At 44.2% G+C, this 18,612-nt stretch overlaps 1 protein-coding gene across 2 annotated transcripts in view; it reads left to right on the forward strand.

Moving 5' to 3' along the window:
• dnah10 (dynein axonemal heavy chain 10) overlaps window positions 1-18,612 on the forward strand; it is a 248,394-nt gene that overhangs the window by 59,442 nt on the left and 170,340 nt on the right. For both annotated transcript variants that reach the window (XR_010967225.1, XM_068006240.1), the window contains exons 17-21: window positions 159-323; window positions 437-644; window positions 5,119-5,275; window positions 12,036-12,515; window positions 17,157-17,315. Coding sequence is in view for 1 of the 2 variants with exons in the window: in XM_068006240.1 (XP_067862341.1) it covers window positions 159-323; window positions 437-644; window positions 5,119-5,275; window positions 12,036-12,515; window positions 17,157-17,315 (1,169 nt within the window). In the remaining variant the exon portion in view is untranslated. The remainder of the gene's footprint in view (window positions 1-158; window positions 324-436; window positions 645-5,118; window positions 5,276-12,035; window positions 12,516-17,156; window positions 17,316-18,612) is intronic.

An 18,612-nucleotide genomic window follows, 5' to 3' on the forward strand; every position in this document is an offset into this window, starting at 1 on the left:
TGTTTTGAAGTTACAAATGATATGATGACTGTTGCTCTTGAAAATAATTCCATTTAAAACGGAACTCAGAGGAAAAACATATTTTTGATAAATATCGATAATGCTACTACTAAATAATGTGATTAAATTAGTGAAGTTTTGTTAATTTTTTTAAATAGGTATTAATGATTACCTTGGTCGCTGTGACCAAGCAATTGGAAAATTTGAATCACTCGTAAACCAAATCCACAAAAATGTCAGAGACATTGCCACTAAACTTGCAGCGATAGAGTCAGCAGATCTGTTTAAAAGGCCAACGCCCAGATTAAAGGAAGATCTCGCAGGTATTGTAGAATGATTTTAGACTTTTGAAAATAGTGACGAAAGCTATTGTGTTTTACGGCTGGGCTTTAAATTTGTCACAAACCAAGTGAAATGTTCTGCTTGTTTCTGTTAGGCATAAAGGAATTTTATGAGTTTGTAGAACAGGAGCGAACAAAAGATATCTTGAATTTAGTCAGTAAGTATAAAGCAATTGGCCCACTGCTGACAAAAATGGAAGGTCTAGTTTTCCACACCAACACTGGCAAGGCTTCAAAGATGGCACTGTATTACACCTTTTGGGAGCGGAGAGTTTACGACAGCCTCGTCAAAATGATTTTGAAGTAAGTATAATTCAGTTCTTGAAATAAAAGTGAGGCTGCACTCCCAGTGCAGAGCCTCATTTGACAGGAGTACAGATCAGAGAATTGGGCGCAGAAGTCAGTGCAGTCCATGTCTAGTGTTTTGTTTCTCTGGTGCTTAAAATTAATCATTGGAAAATTTACCTTAATGTTTTTTTTAAGTACAGTCTTATTCCTCTTTTTCTGTCTGGCCTCTTCGGGTTATGCATCATCTATGATTGAGAGGGGCAGTGGCTGATCTGTTACTGGGCTTGTACCAGTGCTGCTTTAAGTGGCTCCAGAACAATTCATCCTCCAAAATTCCATCCCTCCTGGTGCGTGGATCCTGGGCATTCTCTCAGTACCTTGTCACAGGAGCACAGGTAGGATTAGTAACTCAGCGGTGTGGGGAACAGAGCTGCACTCCCACCGTGGTGGCACTGTCCCAACTCCTATTTACATTATACTGTCACATGTGTCTTTATAAGCTCAATGGGATCCCTAGAGAAAGCACAAGATAATAGGAGTTCAGCAAAAGAGTTTATTCAGACCGTATTATCTTAGTGAGTGATCATGCATTAAAATCTTTCGAAGATTTCTAGATTCAGGAACTGTCCCTCTAGATTGGAAAATTGCACGTCACTCCGCTTTTTAAGAAAGGAGAGAGAGAGAGGGAAACCGGGGAATTATAGACCAGTTAGCCTAACATCTGATGTGGGGAAAATGCTGGAGTCTGTAATTAAGGATAGGGGGACTCAACACCTCAAGAATTTTCAGTTGATCAGAGCGAGCCATCATGGATTTGTGAAAGGTAGGTCGTGCCTGACAAACCTGATTGAATTTTTTGAAGAGGTGACTAAAGTAGTGGATAGGGGAATGTCAATGGATGTTATTTATATGGACTTCCAGAAGGCATTTGATAAGGTCCCACATAAGAGACTGTTAGCTAAGATAGAAGCCCATGGAATCGAGGGAAAAGTACAGACTTGGTTAGGAAGTTGGCTGAGCGAAAGGTGACAGAGAGTAGGGATAATGGGAAGGTACTCACATTGGCAGGATGTGACTAGTGGAGTCCCACAGGGATCTGTCTTGGGGCCTCAATTATTCACAATATTTATTAACGACTTAGAGGAAGGCATAGAAAGTCTCATATCTAAGTTTGCCGATGACACAAAGATTGGTGGCATTGTAAGCAGTGTAGATGAAAACATAAAATTACAAAGGGATATTGATAGATTAGGTGAATGGGCAAAACTGTGGCAAATGGAATTCATTGTAGACAAATGTGAGGTCATCCACTTTGGATCAAAAAAGGATAGAACAGGGTACTTTCTAAATGGTAAAAAGTTAAAAACAGAGGATGTCCAAAGGGACTTAGGGGTTCAGGTACATAGATCATTGAAGTGTCATGAACAGGTGCAGAAAATAATCAATAAGGCTAATGGAATGCTGGCCTTTATATCTAGAGGACTGGAGTACAAGGGGGCAGAAGTTATGCTGCAGCTATACAAACCTCTGGTTAGACCGCACCTGGAGTACTGTGAGCAGTTCTGGGCACCGCACCTTCGGAAGGACATATTGGCCTTGGAGGGAGTGCAGCATAGGTTTACTAGAATGATACCCGGACTTCAAGGGTTGAGTTACGAGGAGAGATTACACAAATTGGGGTTGTATTCTCTAGAGTTTCGAAGGTTAAGGGGTGATCTGATCGAAGTTTATAAGATATTAAGGGGAACAGATAGGGTGGATAGAGAGAAACTATTTCCACTGGTTGGGGATTTTAGGAGTCAGGGGCAGTCGAAAAATTAGAGCCAGACCTTTCAGGAGCGAGATTAGAAAACTTCTACCACACAAAGCGTGGTAGAAGTTTGGAACTCTCTTCCGCAAACGGCAATTGATACTAGCTCAATTGCTAAATTTAAATCTGAGATAGATAGCTTTTTGGCAACCAAAGGTATTAAGGGATATGGGCCAAAGGCAGATATATGGAGTTAGATCACAGATCAGCCATGATCATATCAAATGGCGGAGCAGGCACGAGGGGCCGAATGGCCTAATCATGTTCCTATATTCCTAAAATGGTACGGGTACTGGAAGTAATCCACAATATTTCAGTGTGAAGTACTAGTTATGCTTGGTGGATCCAAATCTTGGTAATGGCCTGAAGTTGAGCCTCACCCCATATATAAATCTTAATTACCCTGACTTACACAAAATATACTTTTTACTTGGCCATTACAGCAGCCAACGGAGGGTGCCGTTATATTACACAGAACACGTGACAACTTTCCAATATAATAGTGGCTTGTGCCACCATAGAGTATGTGGGTAGTGAAGGGCAGGGAATCATTAATATTATGGGTACAGGTTTATTTTGGTCAGTCAGGTTTCTGACCTGTGTGAGAAATCGTCACCATATTTAAGAGTCATCATACCAAGCTGTTGAGAAATTCACATATGTAGAGTTTCTGTTTGTCTCCTGTGGAATGCACCTCTCTCCCTGGAGGGATACAATATGCTTAACTAAGTCCAAAGAGCTTATATGCAAATTGGGCAATAAATCCGGCCTAGCCAGCATCGGTCACATCCCTTGAATGAATAGTAAAAAAAGACAATTCACTACCTAACACCATGGTGGGAGCATCATCAGCACAAGTACTGCAGTGGTTCAAGAGGACATCCATCAGCAGCTTTTCAGGGCAACTGGGGATGGGCAATAAAAATATGATTGTACCAGTGTTCCCCACATGCTGAGAACAAATAAACAAACTGAAGCTTAATCTGCACTAGGACATTGCAGCCATTAAAGAGAGATGCAAAAGACCAATTGTACTTTGCCTTTTGTTGTGGTCAAGAAGGCTTATGTGCGAGCTATAGTTGGCATCCACCAGAATTTCCATGTACAGAGATGAATCAGTATTTAGGATAACAATAACAACTTGCATTTATACAGTGCCTTTAACGTAGTAAAATGCAGGCACTCGGCCTGCCCAGCTCAGTATTACTTGGTCTACGTGCAGCCTAACCAGGGGTCCTTAAAGGGACCACTGGAGGCAGCCACCGAGAATGTATGTTCTTCGATAGTTGCCTTGATATGGAGACGGGAGGACCGGTTGCAAGCATTACTGTGGGCCTTTGCCGGCCCACGCTCAGCCCCCTCCCCCCAGGACCCGCCTGTGGTCTGCTGCCGGCGAGGCAAACGACCCAAATTGGATCCCGGCAAACGGGCGAGCTGCTCCCACAATTGAGGCCTGAGGCCCAATTTCCGTCAGCTGGAAGCTTCACTAGGCTCCAAAATATATTTTTACCCTATCGTTTTATTTGCTTTTTCAGTTTGATCTATCTGTGTGCCTTTTTATGTTATAGAGTTAAAACTCTGGAAGATTCCATTATTTATAGTTTCAGCAAATTTGCACCACTGCCAATCTCTGTAATGTAATGATAACTGTGTTGTACTGCAAAACATGTTCTAAAAAAAATACAATAAAGCAGTCCTAGTTTCAACAGGAAAGTACTTTACTAAAAGGATCACAACACCTGTTAGTCTCCGCACCCTGAGACGCCCGGAGCTCCGGTCTGCGCTTCCCGGGACTGCCCGGCCCTCCGGTCTCCGCTCCCCGGGACTGCCCGGCCCTCCGGTCTCCGCTCCCCGGGACTGCCCGGAGCTCCGGTCTCCGCTCCCCGGGACTGCCCGGCCCTCCGGTCTCCGCTCCCCGGGACTGCCCGGCCCTCCGGTCTCCGCTCCCCGGGACTGCCCGGCCCTCCGGTCTCCGCTCCCCGGGACTGCCCGGAGCTCCGGTCTCCGCTCCCCGGGACTGCCTGGCCCTCCGGTCTCCGCTCCCCGGGACTGCCCGGAACTCCGGTCTCCGCTCCCCGGGACTGCCCGGAGCTCCGGTCCCCGCTCCCCGGAATTGCCCGGAGCTCCGGTCTCCGCTCCCCGGGACTGCCCGGAGCTCCGGTCCCCGCTCCCCGGGACTGCCTGGAGCTCCGGTCTCTGCTCCCCGGAATTGCCCGGAGCTCCAGTCTCCGCTCCCCGGAATTGCCCGGAGCTCCGGTCTCCGCTCCCCGGGACTGCCTGGAGCTCCGGTCTCCGCTCCCCGGAATTGCCCGGAGCTCCAGTCTCCGCTCCCCGGAATTGCCCGGAGCTCCGGTCTCCGCTCCCCGGAATTGCCCGGAGCTCCGGTCTCCGCTCCCCGGAATTGCCCGGAGCTCCGGTCTCCGCTCCCCGGGACTGCCTGGAGCTCCAGTCTCCGCTCCCGGAATTGCCCGGCCCTCCGGTCTCCGCTCCCTGGGACTGCCTGGAACTCCGGTCTCCGCTCCCCGGGACTGTTTGGAGGGTTGAACTCTGCACCTTCTGATCAGAGGCAGGAATGCTACCAATGAGCCAAAGGCTCACTATTAGTGCCAGGTAATATACTATTACATTTGTTAATTCATGTTCATGCCAGGTCTAACGTCTTTATATTTTTCTCTGCAGAAATCTTCAGCAGATTAATCTTTCTATCCTTGGATACAATCCCCTGTTCCAAGTTGAAGTCCACCTCTCTGCCCCTGAGATTGTCTTAAAACCTAATGCCTCTGAGGTCTATCAACTGACTGTCCAGAACATAAAAGACTGTGTGGAAACAACTAAGGTTAGTTACAATTATTGTTTTTACAGAATTACATGTAACTTACAATTGTTAAAAGTTGCTTATTATTTAATGGGCTGTACTCAGTGTTATTTTCGGGTGCACTCCAAATACCTTTTATTGTATTTAATGCAAAGTTCCACTTCCATAGGCAAGTTCTCGCACCCAGAGAACCGGAACCTTAAATGTGGAGTAATCTGGGATAGCAGACTGCAGGATGAGCAATATACCTTTTGCCAATGTGTTGTCCACTGAATATCACCATGCCGGACAAATAACACTCTGACAGACCATATGGGGAGAGTTATGGGGTGGGGGGGCGCAGTTAAATGGAGCAGGGGACTTACCCACTTCTTTCCTGGCTTGCTGAGAATAATTGACAGTGAAGACCTGTGTCCGAGATTGATATAAATTGATGACATTAATTTATGATTGGATTCCTTAGGTTAACAGCATTCGATAACCAGTTTATTGGATAGATTAAAGTCTATATGCTTGTAGTTAGCAATGTTTCCAGAACTTAGGTGATTTCATCCTTGTGAGGGTGTGGATGAACTGCTTGCTTTGCCCTACTCTGGTGGGATGATGGTGTTAGATTTCTGTGATGTCAAAATTATGAAACTCCATCTGTCGAGGTGATATCTGTTCTTCTTGGATCCTCTGCTGCTGGGTAAATCCATTGTATATGCTGGTAGCTGGCTTAAATCTTACAAATTTCCATCTAGGTGACACACTTATATCTGCCTATATTTGGTTGGACAGCAGTAAATGTTTAACTTCTGTCATCTCTCCCTCTCTCTCTCGATCGCCCATTCCCTCTCTCCCTTGTTCCATCAAAGGTGACTTGCCTGGAGATGCACTCTCCGCCTTTTACAGAGACACGCTTCTACATATATCAGACAAAGAGCACTACACTGTATTACTTAATATTACCACATAAAGTATAAACTAAATAAAACATTAAATTCTATTGCTTTTTAATACCAAAACACCATCTTATATATAATTGATTCTCAAAGAAATCTTCTTGATTTGATCATTAATGAATCCGAGTGATATACCGAGTAGAAGAATTCACTGCTTTACGGGTCAATCACCTCCAACAGCCTTGTGAGTACTCACAACGACTTTAGCATCAGAAGCAGCAGAATCCTGACATGCCAGGTGGCACTTACCCTCCGCTAATTTTGTTTCTTTTCAATAAAGAACCCGACACATTTTCAGATAAGGAATGACATATTTACATCTCCTAGCAAGCTATTTCTGAGCTAGTGCCTTCCAGTTCGCTAGTTTTGTTAAACATAATTATTTATGGTTTTAATTGGCATTTGGTTTGTTGGTTTGCAGGCCAGGCTGCTGAAATCACTTTTGAGGACACATTTAAGGCAATTCTTAGGGCATTTTCAATGCAGAAGATATCACAGCTGAACCCAGTCCTGTCCTTTTCTTATATGTGTACACATACATGATTTGCTATTCCCATTTTTACACTGTTACACAAGATTGCCATCAGACACTTTCTAGCAGAAGTCACTGGACAGTTATCAGGAGTGGGAATCACCGTGCCTGATTTTTTCCCCTGTATACTTGACACACTGAGGGACTGTGAGATCAGGTAAATACTGTGGGGGAGGAATTCCTGGAGTGCGTACGTGATGGTTTTCTACACCAATATGTTGAGGAACCAACTAGCGAACAGGCAATCCTAGACTGGGTATTGTGCAATGAGAAAGGATTAATTAACAATCTTGTTGTGCGGGGTCCCTTAGGGAAAAGCGACCATAACATGATAGAATTCCTCATTAAGATGGAGAGTGAAGTAGTTGAATCTGAAACTAGGGTCCTGAATCTAAATAAAGGAAATTACGAAAGTATGAGGTGCGAGTTGGCTATGATAGATTGGGGAACTTTACTAAAAGGGATGACGGTGGATAGGCAATGGCTAATATTTAAAGAACGTGTGCAGGAATTACAACAATTATTCATTCCTGTCTGGTGCAAAAATAAAACAGGAAAGGTGGCTCAACCGTGGCTTACAAAAGAAATTAGCGACAGTATTGGATCCAAAGAAGAGACGTTTAAAATTGCCAGAAGAAGCAGCAAGCCTGAGGATTGGGAGCAGTTCAGAATTCAGCAAAGGAGGACAAAGAGATTGATTAGGAGGGGAAAAATAGAGTATGAGAGTAAACTAGCAGGGAACATAAAAACTGACTGTAAAAGCTTCTATAAATATGTCAAGAGAAAAAGATTAGTGAAGACAAATGTAGGTCCCTTACAGTCAGAAATGGGGGAAATTATAATGGGGAACAAAGAAATGGCAGAACAATTAAACACATACTTTGGTTCTATCTTCACAAAGGAGGACACGAATAACCTGCCAGAAATGTTAGGGAACCGAGGGTCTAGTGAGAGGGAGGAACTGAAGGAAACCAGTATTAGTAAAAAAAATAGTGCTAGGGAAATAAATGTGGCGTAAGGCTGACAAATCCCCAGGGCCTGATAATCTACATCCCAGAGTACTAAAGGAAGTGGCCCTGGAAATAGTGGATGCATTGGTGATCATCTTCTAAAATTCTATAAACTCTGGAACAGTTCCTACAGATTGGAGGGTGGCAAATGTAACCCCACTATTTAAAAAGGAGGGAGAGAAAAAACAGGGAATTACAGACCAGTTAGCCTAACATCAGTAGTGGGGAAAATGCTAGAGTCTATTATAAAGGATGTGATAACAGAACATTTGGAGGGCATTAACGGGATTGGACGAAGTCAGCATGGGTTTATGAAAGGGAAATCATGCTTAACAAATCTACTGGAGTTTTTTGAGGATGTAACTAGTAGAATAGATAGGGGAGAACCAGTGGATGTGGTGTATTTGGATTTTCAGAAGGCTTTTGATAAGGTCCCACACAAGAGGTTAGTGTGCAAAATTAAAGCACATGGGATTGGGGGGAATATACTGGCATGGATTGAGAATTGGTTGACAGACAGGAAACAGAGAGTAGGAATAAACAGGTCTTTTTCGGGGTGGCAGGCAGTGACTAGTGGGGTATCGCAGGGATCAGTGCTTGGGCCCCAGCTATTCACAATATACATCAATGATTTGGATGATTTCTATAGGCAACCGGGACTAGCTTAGTGGTATAAACTGGGCGACATGGACATGTTGGGCCGAAGGGCCTGTTTCCATGTTGTAAACTTCTATGATTCTATGATGAGGGAACTAAATGTAACATTTCCAAGTTTGTAGACGACACAAAGCTGGGGTGGAATGTGAGCTGTGAGGAGGATGCAAAGAGGCTCCAATGTGATTTAGACATGTTGGGTGAGTGGGCAAGAACATGGCAGATGCAGTATAACGTGGATAAATGTGAGGTTATCCACTTTGGTTGTAAAAACAGAAAGACAGATTATTATCTGAATGGTGATAGATTGGGAAAAGGGGAGGTGCAACGAGACCTGGGTGTCCTTGTACACCAGTCACTGAAAGTGAGCATTCAGGTGCAGCAAGCAGTTAGGAAGGCGAATGGTATGTTGGCCTTCATTGCAAGAGGATTTGAGTACAGGAGCAGGGATGTCTTACTGCAGTTATACAGGGCCTTGGTGAGACCACATCTGGAGTATTGTGTGCAGTTTTGGTCTCCTTATCTGAGGAAGGAAGTCCTTGCCATGGAGGGAGTGCAACGAAGGTTTACCAGACTGTTTCCTGGGATGGCAGGACTGACGTATGAGGAGAGATTGGGTCGACTAGGCCTATATTCACTAGAGTTTAGAAGAATGAGAGGTGATCTCATCGAAACATATAAAATTCTAACAGGACTAGACAGACTAGATGCAGGGAGGATGTTCCCGATGGCTGGGGAGTCCAGAACCAGGGGACACAGTCTCAGGATATGGGGTATGCCATTTAGAACCAAGATGAGGAGAAATTTCTTCACTCAGAGGGTGGTGAACCTGTGGAATTCTCTACCACAGAAGGCAGTGGAGGCCAAGCTATAGCATGAAGCAACATGCTATAGACAGAGCTAAGCGATTCCACACCAACGGATCAGATCAAAGCTGTGCAGTCCTGCCACATCCAGTCGTGAATGGTGGTGGACAATGAAACAACTAACGGGAGGAGGAGGCTCTGCAAACATCCCCATCCTCAATGATGACAGAGTCCAGCACGTGAGTGCAAAAGACAAGGCTGAAGCATTTGCAACCATCTTCAGCCAGAAGTGCCGAGTAGATGATCCATCTCGGCCTCCTCCCAATATCCCCACCATCACAGAAGCCAGTCTTCAGCCAATTCGATCCACTCCACGTGATATCAAGAAACAGCTGAGTGCACTGGATACAGCAAAGGCTATGGGCCCCGACAACATCCCGGCTGTAGTGCTGAAGCCTTGTGCTCCAGAACTAGCCGCACCTCTAGCCAAACTGTTCCAGTACAGCTACAACACTGGCATCTACCCAACAATGTGGAAAATTGCCCAGATATGTCCTGTTCACAAAAAGCAGGACAAATCCAATCCGGCCAATTACCGTCCCATCAGTCTACTCTCAATCATCAGCAAAGTGATGGAAGGTGTCGTCGACAGAGCTATCAGGCAGCATTTACTCACCAATAACCTGCTCACCGATGCTCAGTTTGGATTCCGCCAGGACCACTCGACTCCAGACCTCATTACAGCCTTGGTCCAAACATGGACAAAAGAGCTGAATTCCAGAGGTGAGGCGAGAGTGACTGCCCTTGACATCAAGGCAGCATTTGACCGAGTGTGGCACCAAGGAGCCCTAGTAAAATTGAAGTCAATGGGAATCAGGGGGGAAAACTCTCCAGTGGCTGGAGTCATACCTAGCACAAAGGAAGATGGTAGTGGTTGTTGGAGGTCAATCATCTCAGCCCCAGGACATTGCTGCAGGAGTTCCTCAGGGCAGTGTCCTCGGCCCAACCATCTTCAACTGCTTCATCAATGTACCTTCCCTCCATCATAAGGTCAGAAATGGGGATGTTCGCTAATGATTGCACAGTGTTCAGTTTCATTCACAACCCCTCAGATAATGAAGCAGTCCGTGCCCGCTTGCAGCAAGTCCTGGACAACATCCAGGCTTGGGCTGATAAATGGCAAGTAACATTCGCGCCAGACAAGTGCCAGGCAATGACCATCTCCAACAAGAGAGAATCTGACCACCTCCCTTTGACATTCAACGGCATTACCATTACCGAATCCCCCACCATGAACATCCTGGGAGTCAGCATTGACCAGAAACTTAACTGGACCAGCCACATAAATACTGTGGCTACAAGAGCAGGTTAGAGGCTGGGTATTCTGTGGTGAGTGACTCCTCTCCTGACTCCCCAAAGCCTTTCCACCATTTACAAGGCACAAGTCAGGAGTGTGATGGAATACTCTCCACTTGCCTGGATGAGTGCAGCTCCAACAACACTCAAGAAGCTCGACACCATCCAGGACAAAACAGCCCGCTTGATTAGCACCCCATCCACCACCCTAAACATTCACTCCCTCCAACACCGGCGCACAGTGGCTGCTGTGTGTACCATCCACAGGATGCACTGCCGCAACTCGCCAAGGCTTCTTCGACAGCACCTCCCAAACCCGCGACCTCTACCACATAGAAGGACAAAGGCAGCAGGCACATGGGAACAACACCACCTGCACGTTCCCCTCCAAGCCACACACCATCCCGACTTGGAAATATATCGCCGTTCCTTCATCATCGCTGGGTCAAAATCCTGGAACTCCCTTCCTAACAGCACTGTGGGAGAACCTTCACCACACGGACTGCAGCGGTTTAAGAAGGCAGCTCACCACCACCTTCTCAAGGGCAATTAGTGATGGGTAATAAATGCTGGCCTTGCCAGTGACATCCACATCCCATGAACAAAAAATAAAAAAAATTAGATGTATTCAAGAAGCAGATAGATATATTTCTTAATGCTCAAGGGATCAAGAGACATGGGGAAAAAGCGAAGTTTATAAGATATTAAGGGGAACAGATAGGCTGGATGGAGAGAAACTATTTCCACTGGTTGGGGATTTTTGGAGTAGGGGTCACAGTCTAAAAATTAGAGCCAGACCTTTCAGGAGCGAGATTAGAAAACATTTTTGCACACAAAGGGTTGTAGAAGTTTGGAACTCTCTTCTGCAAATGGCAATTGATACTAGCTCAATTGCTAAATTTAAATGTGAGATAGATAGCTTTTTGGCAACCAAAGGTATTAAGGGATATGGGCCAAAGGCAGGTATATGGAGTTAGATCACAGATCAGCCATGATTTTATCAAATGGCGGAGCAGGCACGAGGGGCTGAATGGCCTACTCCTGTTCCTATGTTCCTATGTACTGTGTTAGACGATCAGCGATGATCATTTTCAATGGTGGAGCAGGCCCGAAGGGCCGAATGGCCTAATCTTGCTCCTATTTTCAATGTTTCTATGTTTATGTTTCTAACCACATTCAGTGGATTGAACCCTGACCTTCCTAGTCAGATTGGTCCAGTAGCACATTGCCTGGTGCATTTACTCACCGGGTTCTTAGGGAGCCTTTGTCTTGGTGTTTTTTCTGTATATCTTCCTGTAGAAGTGTACTCCCACTTATAGCAGTTTGTGCACAGAATTGGGTAAATCAGCCAATCTCGCAACCCAAATGCGTTAAAAATAATGCAAGTTTTGTTAATTACAAAGGACAGCTATGCCGATTGTTTTGACTCTGCATTAAATACAATGTTTTCACCATATATTTATATTTCACATACTGCAGCTATTCGTACGGTGGATGCATGGGTCCTGCACTGAATGTTCACCACAATATGTTGACGGAGAGGATGAACCAGTCATCTTCAGTTTTTACAGTGACATTTCTCAGTATCCACAGATCATTGAGAATGCTATTTCCATCAGCCAGAATCTCCATAAACTTCTCGGTTCTCTGGGCAAGTACCTGAACCGCTGGAAGAAGTACAGATCCTTGTGGAAAATGGACAAGTCTATTGTTGTGGAGAAGTTTGCAGCGAGGAACCCTTCTTGTGTTAATTATGACGAGAAGTTGCAGTTCTATACCAGGATCAGTGAGGAGGTGGCACAGCAACCAATGGTGAAAGATGAGCAGTGTATTCGGCTCCAGCTGAGGCCCTTGGCTTTTAGTGTCCAAGAAAATTCAAACGCATGGGTGCAGTCCCTTGGGTATTGTCTGAATGAATCTGCCAAACGGGAACTGTATAATCTGAGAAATGAACTAGAGGTAACTTTACAATTTAAATTATTAAAATATATATTTTAGGTTAAAATGTGTTTCTATTAAAGTTTATATTAAAAAATTGTTGCTGGAAAAAAACTTATATTTTTGTCTGCCCTCATGTATCAGATGCTGCCTGGTATGAGGAAACACAAATACGAAGAAACACTTGAAAAATTTGAGCTGTTTTTGTTAGAGCAGAGGAGATTAAGGGATGTTTGATAAAGGTGCTTAAAATTCTGAAGTGATTCGACAGAATAGATAAAAAAACAAGACTGTTTCCGATGATAGAGGGGTCTAGAACAAAGGGACAGAGATACAAGGTTAAATGTAAGAGATTTAGGACAGAGAGCAGGAGAAATTTTTTTACACAGAGGGTTGTGAGGCTGTGAAATGCACTACCGGAGTTAGTGATTAATGCAGAGATCATGCCAACATTTATGAGAGGTGGTTGGAGGAAAGAGGAATAAAGAGATATGGGAACAGGGCACATAGGATTAGGGCACTGCTCATATGGACTGGTTGGGTTGAACGGCCTGTTTCTGTTTTGTAATTTTTATGTAATTCTGTGTAATGTTGCCTGAAGTGCAGTCGAACTGTTCTTAAACCAACCGGTGTTATACTGTTGAGGCCTCGCTCTACTTTCCTCACAGACACAGAATTACATCAAATTTTACAGCACAGAAACAGGCCATTCAGCCCAACAGTTCCATGCAGTGTTTATGCTCCCCACGAGCCTCCTCCCACCTTAGTTCATCTCACCCTATCAGCATATCCTTCTATTCCTTTCTCCCTCATGTGTTTATTTATCTTCTCCTTAAATTCATTAATGCTATTTGCCTCAACAACTCCATGTGGTAGCGAGTTCCACATTCTCACCACTCTGAGTAAAGAAGTTTCTCCTGAATTTCTTATTGGATTTATTAGTGACTGTCTTTTATTTATGGTCCCTAGTTTTGGACAACCCCCCCCCTCCCCCAAGTGGAAACATCTTCTCCATGTCTACCCTATTGAACCACTTCATAAGTTTAAAGACCTCTATCGGTTGCCTCTGTCTTCTCTTTTCTAGAGGAAAAGAGCCCCAGCCTGTTCAGTCTTTCCTGATAGTTGTACCCTTTCAGTTCTGGTATCATCCTTGTAAATCTTTTTTGCACTTTCCCCAGTGCTTCTATATCTTTTTTGTAATATAGAGACCAGAACTGCGCACAGTACTCTAAATGTGGTCTAACTAAAGTTCTATATACGTTCAACATAAGTTCTCTGCTTTTGAATTCTATTGCTCTAGAAATGAACCTCAGTACCTTGTTTTCACTTTTTACGACTTTGTTAACCTGTGGTGCTACTATTAGTGATTTGTGAATCTGTACCCCCAGATCCCTCTGCTCCTCTACCCCATTTAAACTCTTATTTCCCAAGCAGTATTCTTCCTCCTTATTATTCCGACTAAAACTCACCACCTCAAACTTAACTATATTGAAATTCATTTGCCAACTACAAGCCCCTTCTGCAAGTTTGTTAACGTCTTCTTGTATTTTGTTGCAGTCCTCCTCAGTATTAACGATACCCCCCCCCCACTAATTTGGTGTCATCCGCAAATTTTGATATCATACTTCTGAGTCTAAATCATTAATGTAAATTGTGAACCACAGTGGTCCTAGCACCGATCCCTGTGGAACACCACTTCCCACCTTTTGCCAGTTTGAATAACTATGTTTAACCTCTCTGCTTTCTGTTTTGTAACCAGCTTGCTATCTATTCTGATACTTGTCCCCCCGACTCCACATGCCGTGACCTTAGTCATGAGTCTACTATGCAGTACCTTATCAAAGGCCTTTTGAAAGTCCATGTATATTACATCCAGTACATTATCCTTGTCTACTCTTCCTGTTACTTACTCAGAGAATTCAATAAGGTTGGTCAAGCATGACCTTCCCTTTTGAAATCCATGCTGACTATTCTTTATTACGTTTTCAGTTTCTGGATATTTTTCTATTACCTCTTTGAGTAAAGATTCCAATATCTTTCCTACCACTAACGTTAAGCTAACGGGTCTATAGTTCCCTGGATTTGTTCTATCTCTCTTTTTGAAAGTAGGAATCACATTAGCTGTCCGCCAGTCCTCTGTCACTATTCCCTTTTCTATAGAATTTATATATATCTTAAATGTCTTGATATCCTTTTGATCTCTTCTTCTAATGTCACATCCACCTTGTTAGTCTCCCTGGAAAAAATTGAGGCAAAGTAACTATTCAATATCTCTGCCATTTCACTGTCAATTACCTGTGAGTTTATCTTGTGCATCACTTAGTGGCCTTATCCCTATCTTAATTTTCTTTTTGTTACTTATGTGTCTGTAGAATACTTTACTATTTCTTTTTCTAGTCCATGATAATTTAATTTTGTAGTCCCTCTTTGCCACCCTAATTGTTATTTTGACTTCTTTCCTAACCTATTCCTATTCCCTTTTGTCATCCTCTCCTTTATTGTCCATGTATTTAGTGTATGTCTTTTTCTTTAGTTTCAGTTTTACCCTTTATTTCCTTATTCTTCCATGGTGTCTCATTATTAGTACCTTCCTCATACACCCATGGCAGGCTCCAGGTGCTATAGGTGCTCTCTTTAGGGCCAAAAAGCTGGCTCCTCATTTGCTGGACTACAGACAGCAACACCTTGATTGAAGTCTTTAAATGTGGGGGCTGGGTACCCCGAAGAAGTAGCAGCCTCAGACATTGCAGTGAGTCACAATGTTACAGACACAAAGTAGGGGGAAATCCAGCACTGCGGCAGCAGCTGAAAGGGTCAAGGCAGCGCCCTGCTTCCAGACTAAACCTGTGGTACACGGAGGAGAATGAGAATTAAGGAAGAAAGAAACAACGTGCGCTTGTAGTACAGTATCTGATCACATCTCTGAGTAACGCTCCAAAGTACTTGATATACAACGAATTACCTTGAAGTGCAGTCACTGTTGTTGTTATGTAGGTGAATTATTCCAAACTACTTGAGCAATTTCCTGTTTATGATGATGTACTGAATTGTAATAAAATCATTTCATTATAATATTTACAGTAACGGAACATTTAGATAAGCATAATTTAATAGGACAAAGTCAGCATGGCTTTATGAAGGGGAAGTCATGTCTGACAAATTTGCTTGAGTTCTTCGAGGATATAACGTATAGGGTGGATAAAGGGGAACCAGTGGACGTAGTGTATTTAGACTTCCAGAAGGCATTCGACAAGGTGCCACATAAAAGATTATTACTTAAGATAAAAAACCACGGGATTGGGGGTAATATTCTGGCATGGGTGGAGGATTGGTTATCAAACAGGAAGCAGAGAGTTGGGATAAATGGTTCATTTTCGGACTGGCAACCAGTAACCAGTGGTGTTCCACAGGGGTCGGTGCTGGGTCCCCAACTCTTTACAATCTATATTAACGATTTGGAGGAGGGGACCGAGTGCAACATATCAAAATTTGCAGATGATACAAAGATGGGAGGGAAAGTAGAGAGTGAGGAGGACATAAAAAACCTGCAAGGGGATATAGACAGGCTGGGTGAGTGGGCGGAGATTTGGCAGATGCAATATAATATTGGAAAATGTGAGGTTATGCACTTTGGCAGGAAAAATCAGAGAGCAAGTTATTTTCTTAATGGCGAGAGACTGGAAAGTACTGCAGTACAAAGGGATCTGGGGGTCCTAGTGCAAGAAAATCAAAAAGTTGGTATGCAGGTGCAGCAGGTGATCAAGAAAGCCAACAGAATGTTGGCTTTTATTGCTAGGGGGATAGAATATAAAAACAAGGAGGTATTGCTGCAGTTATATAAGGTATTGGTGAGACCGCACCTGGAATACTGCATACAGTTTTGGTCTCCATACTTAAGAAAAGACATACTTGCTCTCGAGGCAGTACAAAGAAGGTTCACTCGGTTAATCCCGGGGATGAGGGGGTGGACATATGAGGAGAGGTTGAGTAGATTGGGACTCTACTCATTGGAGTTCAGAAGAATGAGAGGCGATCTTATTGAAACATATAAGATTGTGAAGGGTCTTGATCGGGTGGATGCAGTAAGGATGTTCCCAAAGATGGGTGAAACTAGAACTAGGGGGCATAATCTTAGAATAAGGGGCTGCTCTTTCAAAACTGAGATGAGGAGAAACTTCTTCACTCAGAGGGTGGTAGGTCTGTGGAATTTGCTGCCCCAGGAAGCTGTGGAAGCTACATCATTAGATAAATTTAAAACAGAAATAGACAGTTTCCTAGAAGTAAAGGGAATTAGGGGTTATGGGGAGCGGGCAGGAAATTGGACATGAAGCTGAGTTCGGATCGGTCAATGCCCTGTGGGTGGCGGAGAGGGCCCAGGGGCTATGTGGCCGGGTCCTGCTCCGACTTCTTGTGTTCTTTAGATTTGTGGTTGGGATCAGATCAGCCATGATCTTATTGAATGGCGGAGCAGGCTCGAGGGGCCGATTGGCCTACTCCTGCTCCAATTTCTTATGTTCTTATGTTCTTATGTTCTTATTTCTTCAGAAACCCTAATTACCCTGTTTTTTTGATTTTGAGAATTGCACCGTGCCAGGAAGCCACTAGTTTTATTTGTATATTTGTAAATTTTTAATTTTTAATTTTTTTTTTAACTGTTTACAGGAACTTGCAGTTTCCTTGATGAAAGCTCCAGACTCACTGGAGGATCTGAAATTTGTACTGAGTACAATTGCCAAAATTAGAGCCATGTCTTTAGTAGTGGAGCTGCGGTTAAAAGATATCCAGGAACGGTATCGGACCCTCGCAATGTATAACATCAATGTGAGTTCATCTGTCACCTTTGTTCTACTGTGACACTGTGCTTTCGTTTTCTCCAGCATTTAGTCATTACTATCCATGTTAATTAAGATTGAAGTGGAATTCTCCAAATTTAGACTGCCTTAAACACATATCAGGTAAGACATTTTAAGATTCCCAATGACTTACAGGTATTTGCATTGCTGATCTTGGTAAATTAAATATTTTGAAACGTTCAATCATCCAAATGCCTGGCAAATATCTAAATATAGGGATTTCTGAAAGAAGCTTCTCAGTGCAGGACTCTAGTATTTGTTTAACTGTATGCTGTTGTGCGATAAACCTTCCTGCAGTGTTTGCCATAGGCAGGAGGTGCATTGAGCATTGAGGAGCACAGTAAGACAAATGAGGCTGGAATCCAGCTGGCGATAATTTAAGGCCCCTCCATCACCATCTATGTGCTGTCTGACTGTTGGCAGTAAAAGAGCAAGGAGACTCTCAGCATAGATTTCTATTGTGTAAGACTAAGAGATATTACCAGGGAGGCAGGATGGCAGCGGGGGGGGGGGGGCGATTGGGCGTGTGGGTAACCCACCCAGTGAAATCCGTCCGTTCTCCATGCGATCGTGGGTAAATTGGAGCCACTTACTGTGGCTTCCAGGTTTCCCGTCAGAAACCTGCGCAGCGGGCGGACTGCGCATCCGCATCACAGGCTGTCAGCTGGAGGACTCAGCTTAAAGGGGCAGTCCTCCAATGCTACTCCTGCAGCAAACAACCAAAATTATACAATGGAGCAGCCCAGGGGAAAGGCTGCTCCCAGATTCACTGATGCCTCACTCCAGGTCTTACTGGATGGGGTGAGGAGGAGGTGGGATATTTTCTACCCAGTGGACGGGAGGAAGTGGCCTGTCTCTGCCACCGAGAAGGCCTAGGTCAAGATGGCAGAGGAGGTCACCAGCAGCAGCAACATCTCCCGCATCTGGATCCAGTGCAGGAAGCGATTCAAAGACCTAACTAGGTCAGCCAAAGTGAGTACACTTACTCATTCTCCTACACTCCGTCTTCCACATCACCGCCCCCACCCCACAACTCATTCTGCACTGCCAACACTACTCTATCACATCACTCCTCACACCCACTCAAACCTCATCCTCAATATACTTGCACTTCCTCACCTCCCCAGTACTCATCCCACCACCACCACTCAACCCAATCCTCATACAGTGTCATGGCTCTGTCTCATACTCACCCTCTGATGCATCTCTTTCATGGTCAGCCTCACCCAAACCAATGCATTCAGCGATTGGCCACATCACCATCC

This window comes from Heptranchias perlo, chromosome 25 (genome assembly GCF_035084215.1).
Source record: "Heptranchias perlo isolate sHepPer1 chromosome 25, sHepPer1.hap1, whole genome shotgun sequence".
NCBI classification, from domain to species: domain Eukaryota; kingdom Metazoa; phylum Chordata; class Chondrichthyes; order Hexanchiformes; family Hexanchidae; genus Heptranchias; species Heptranchias perlo.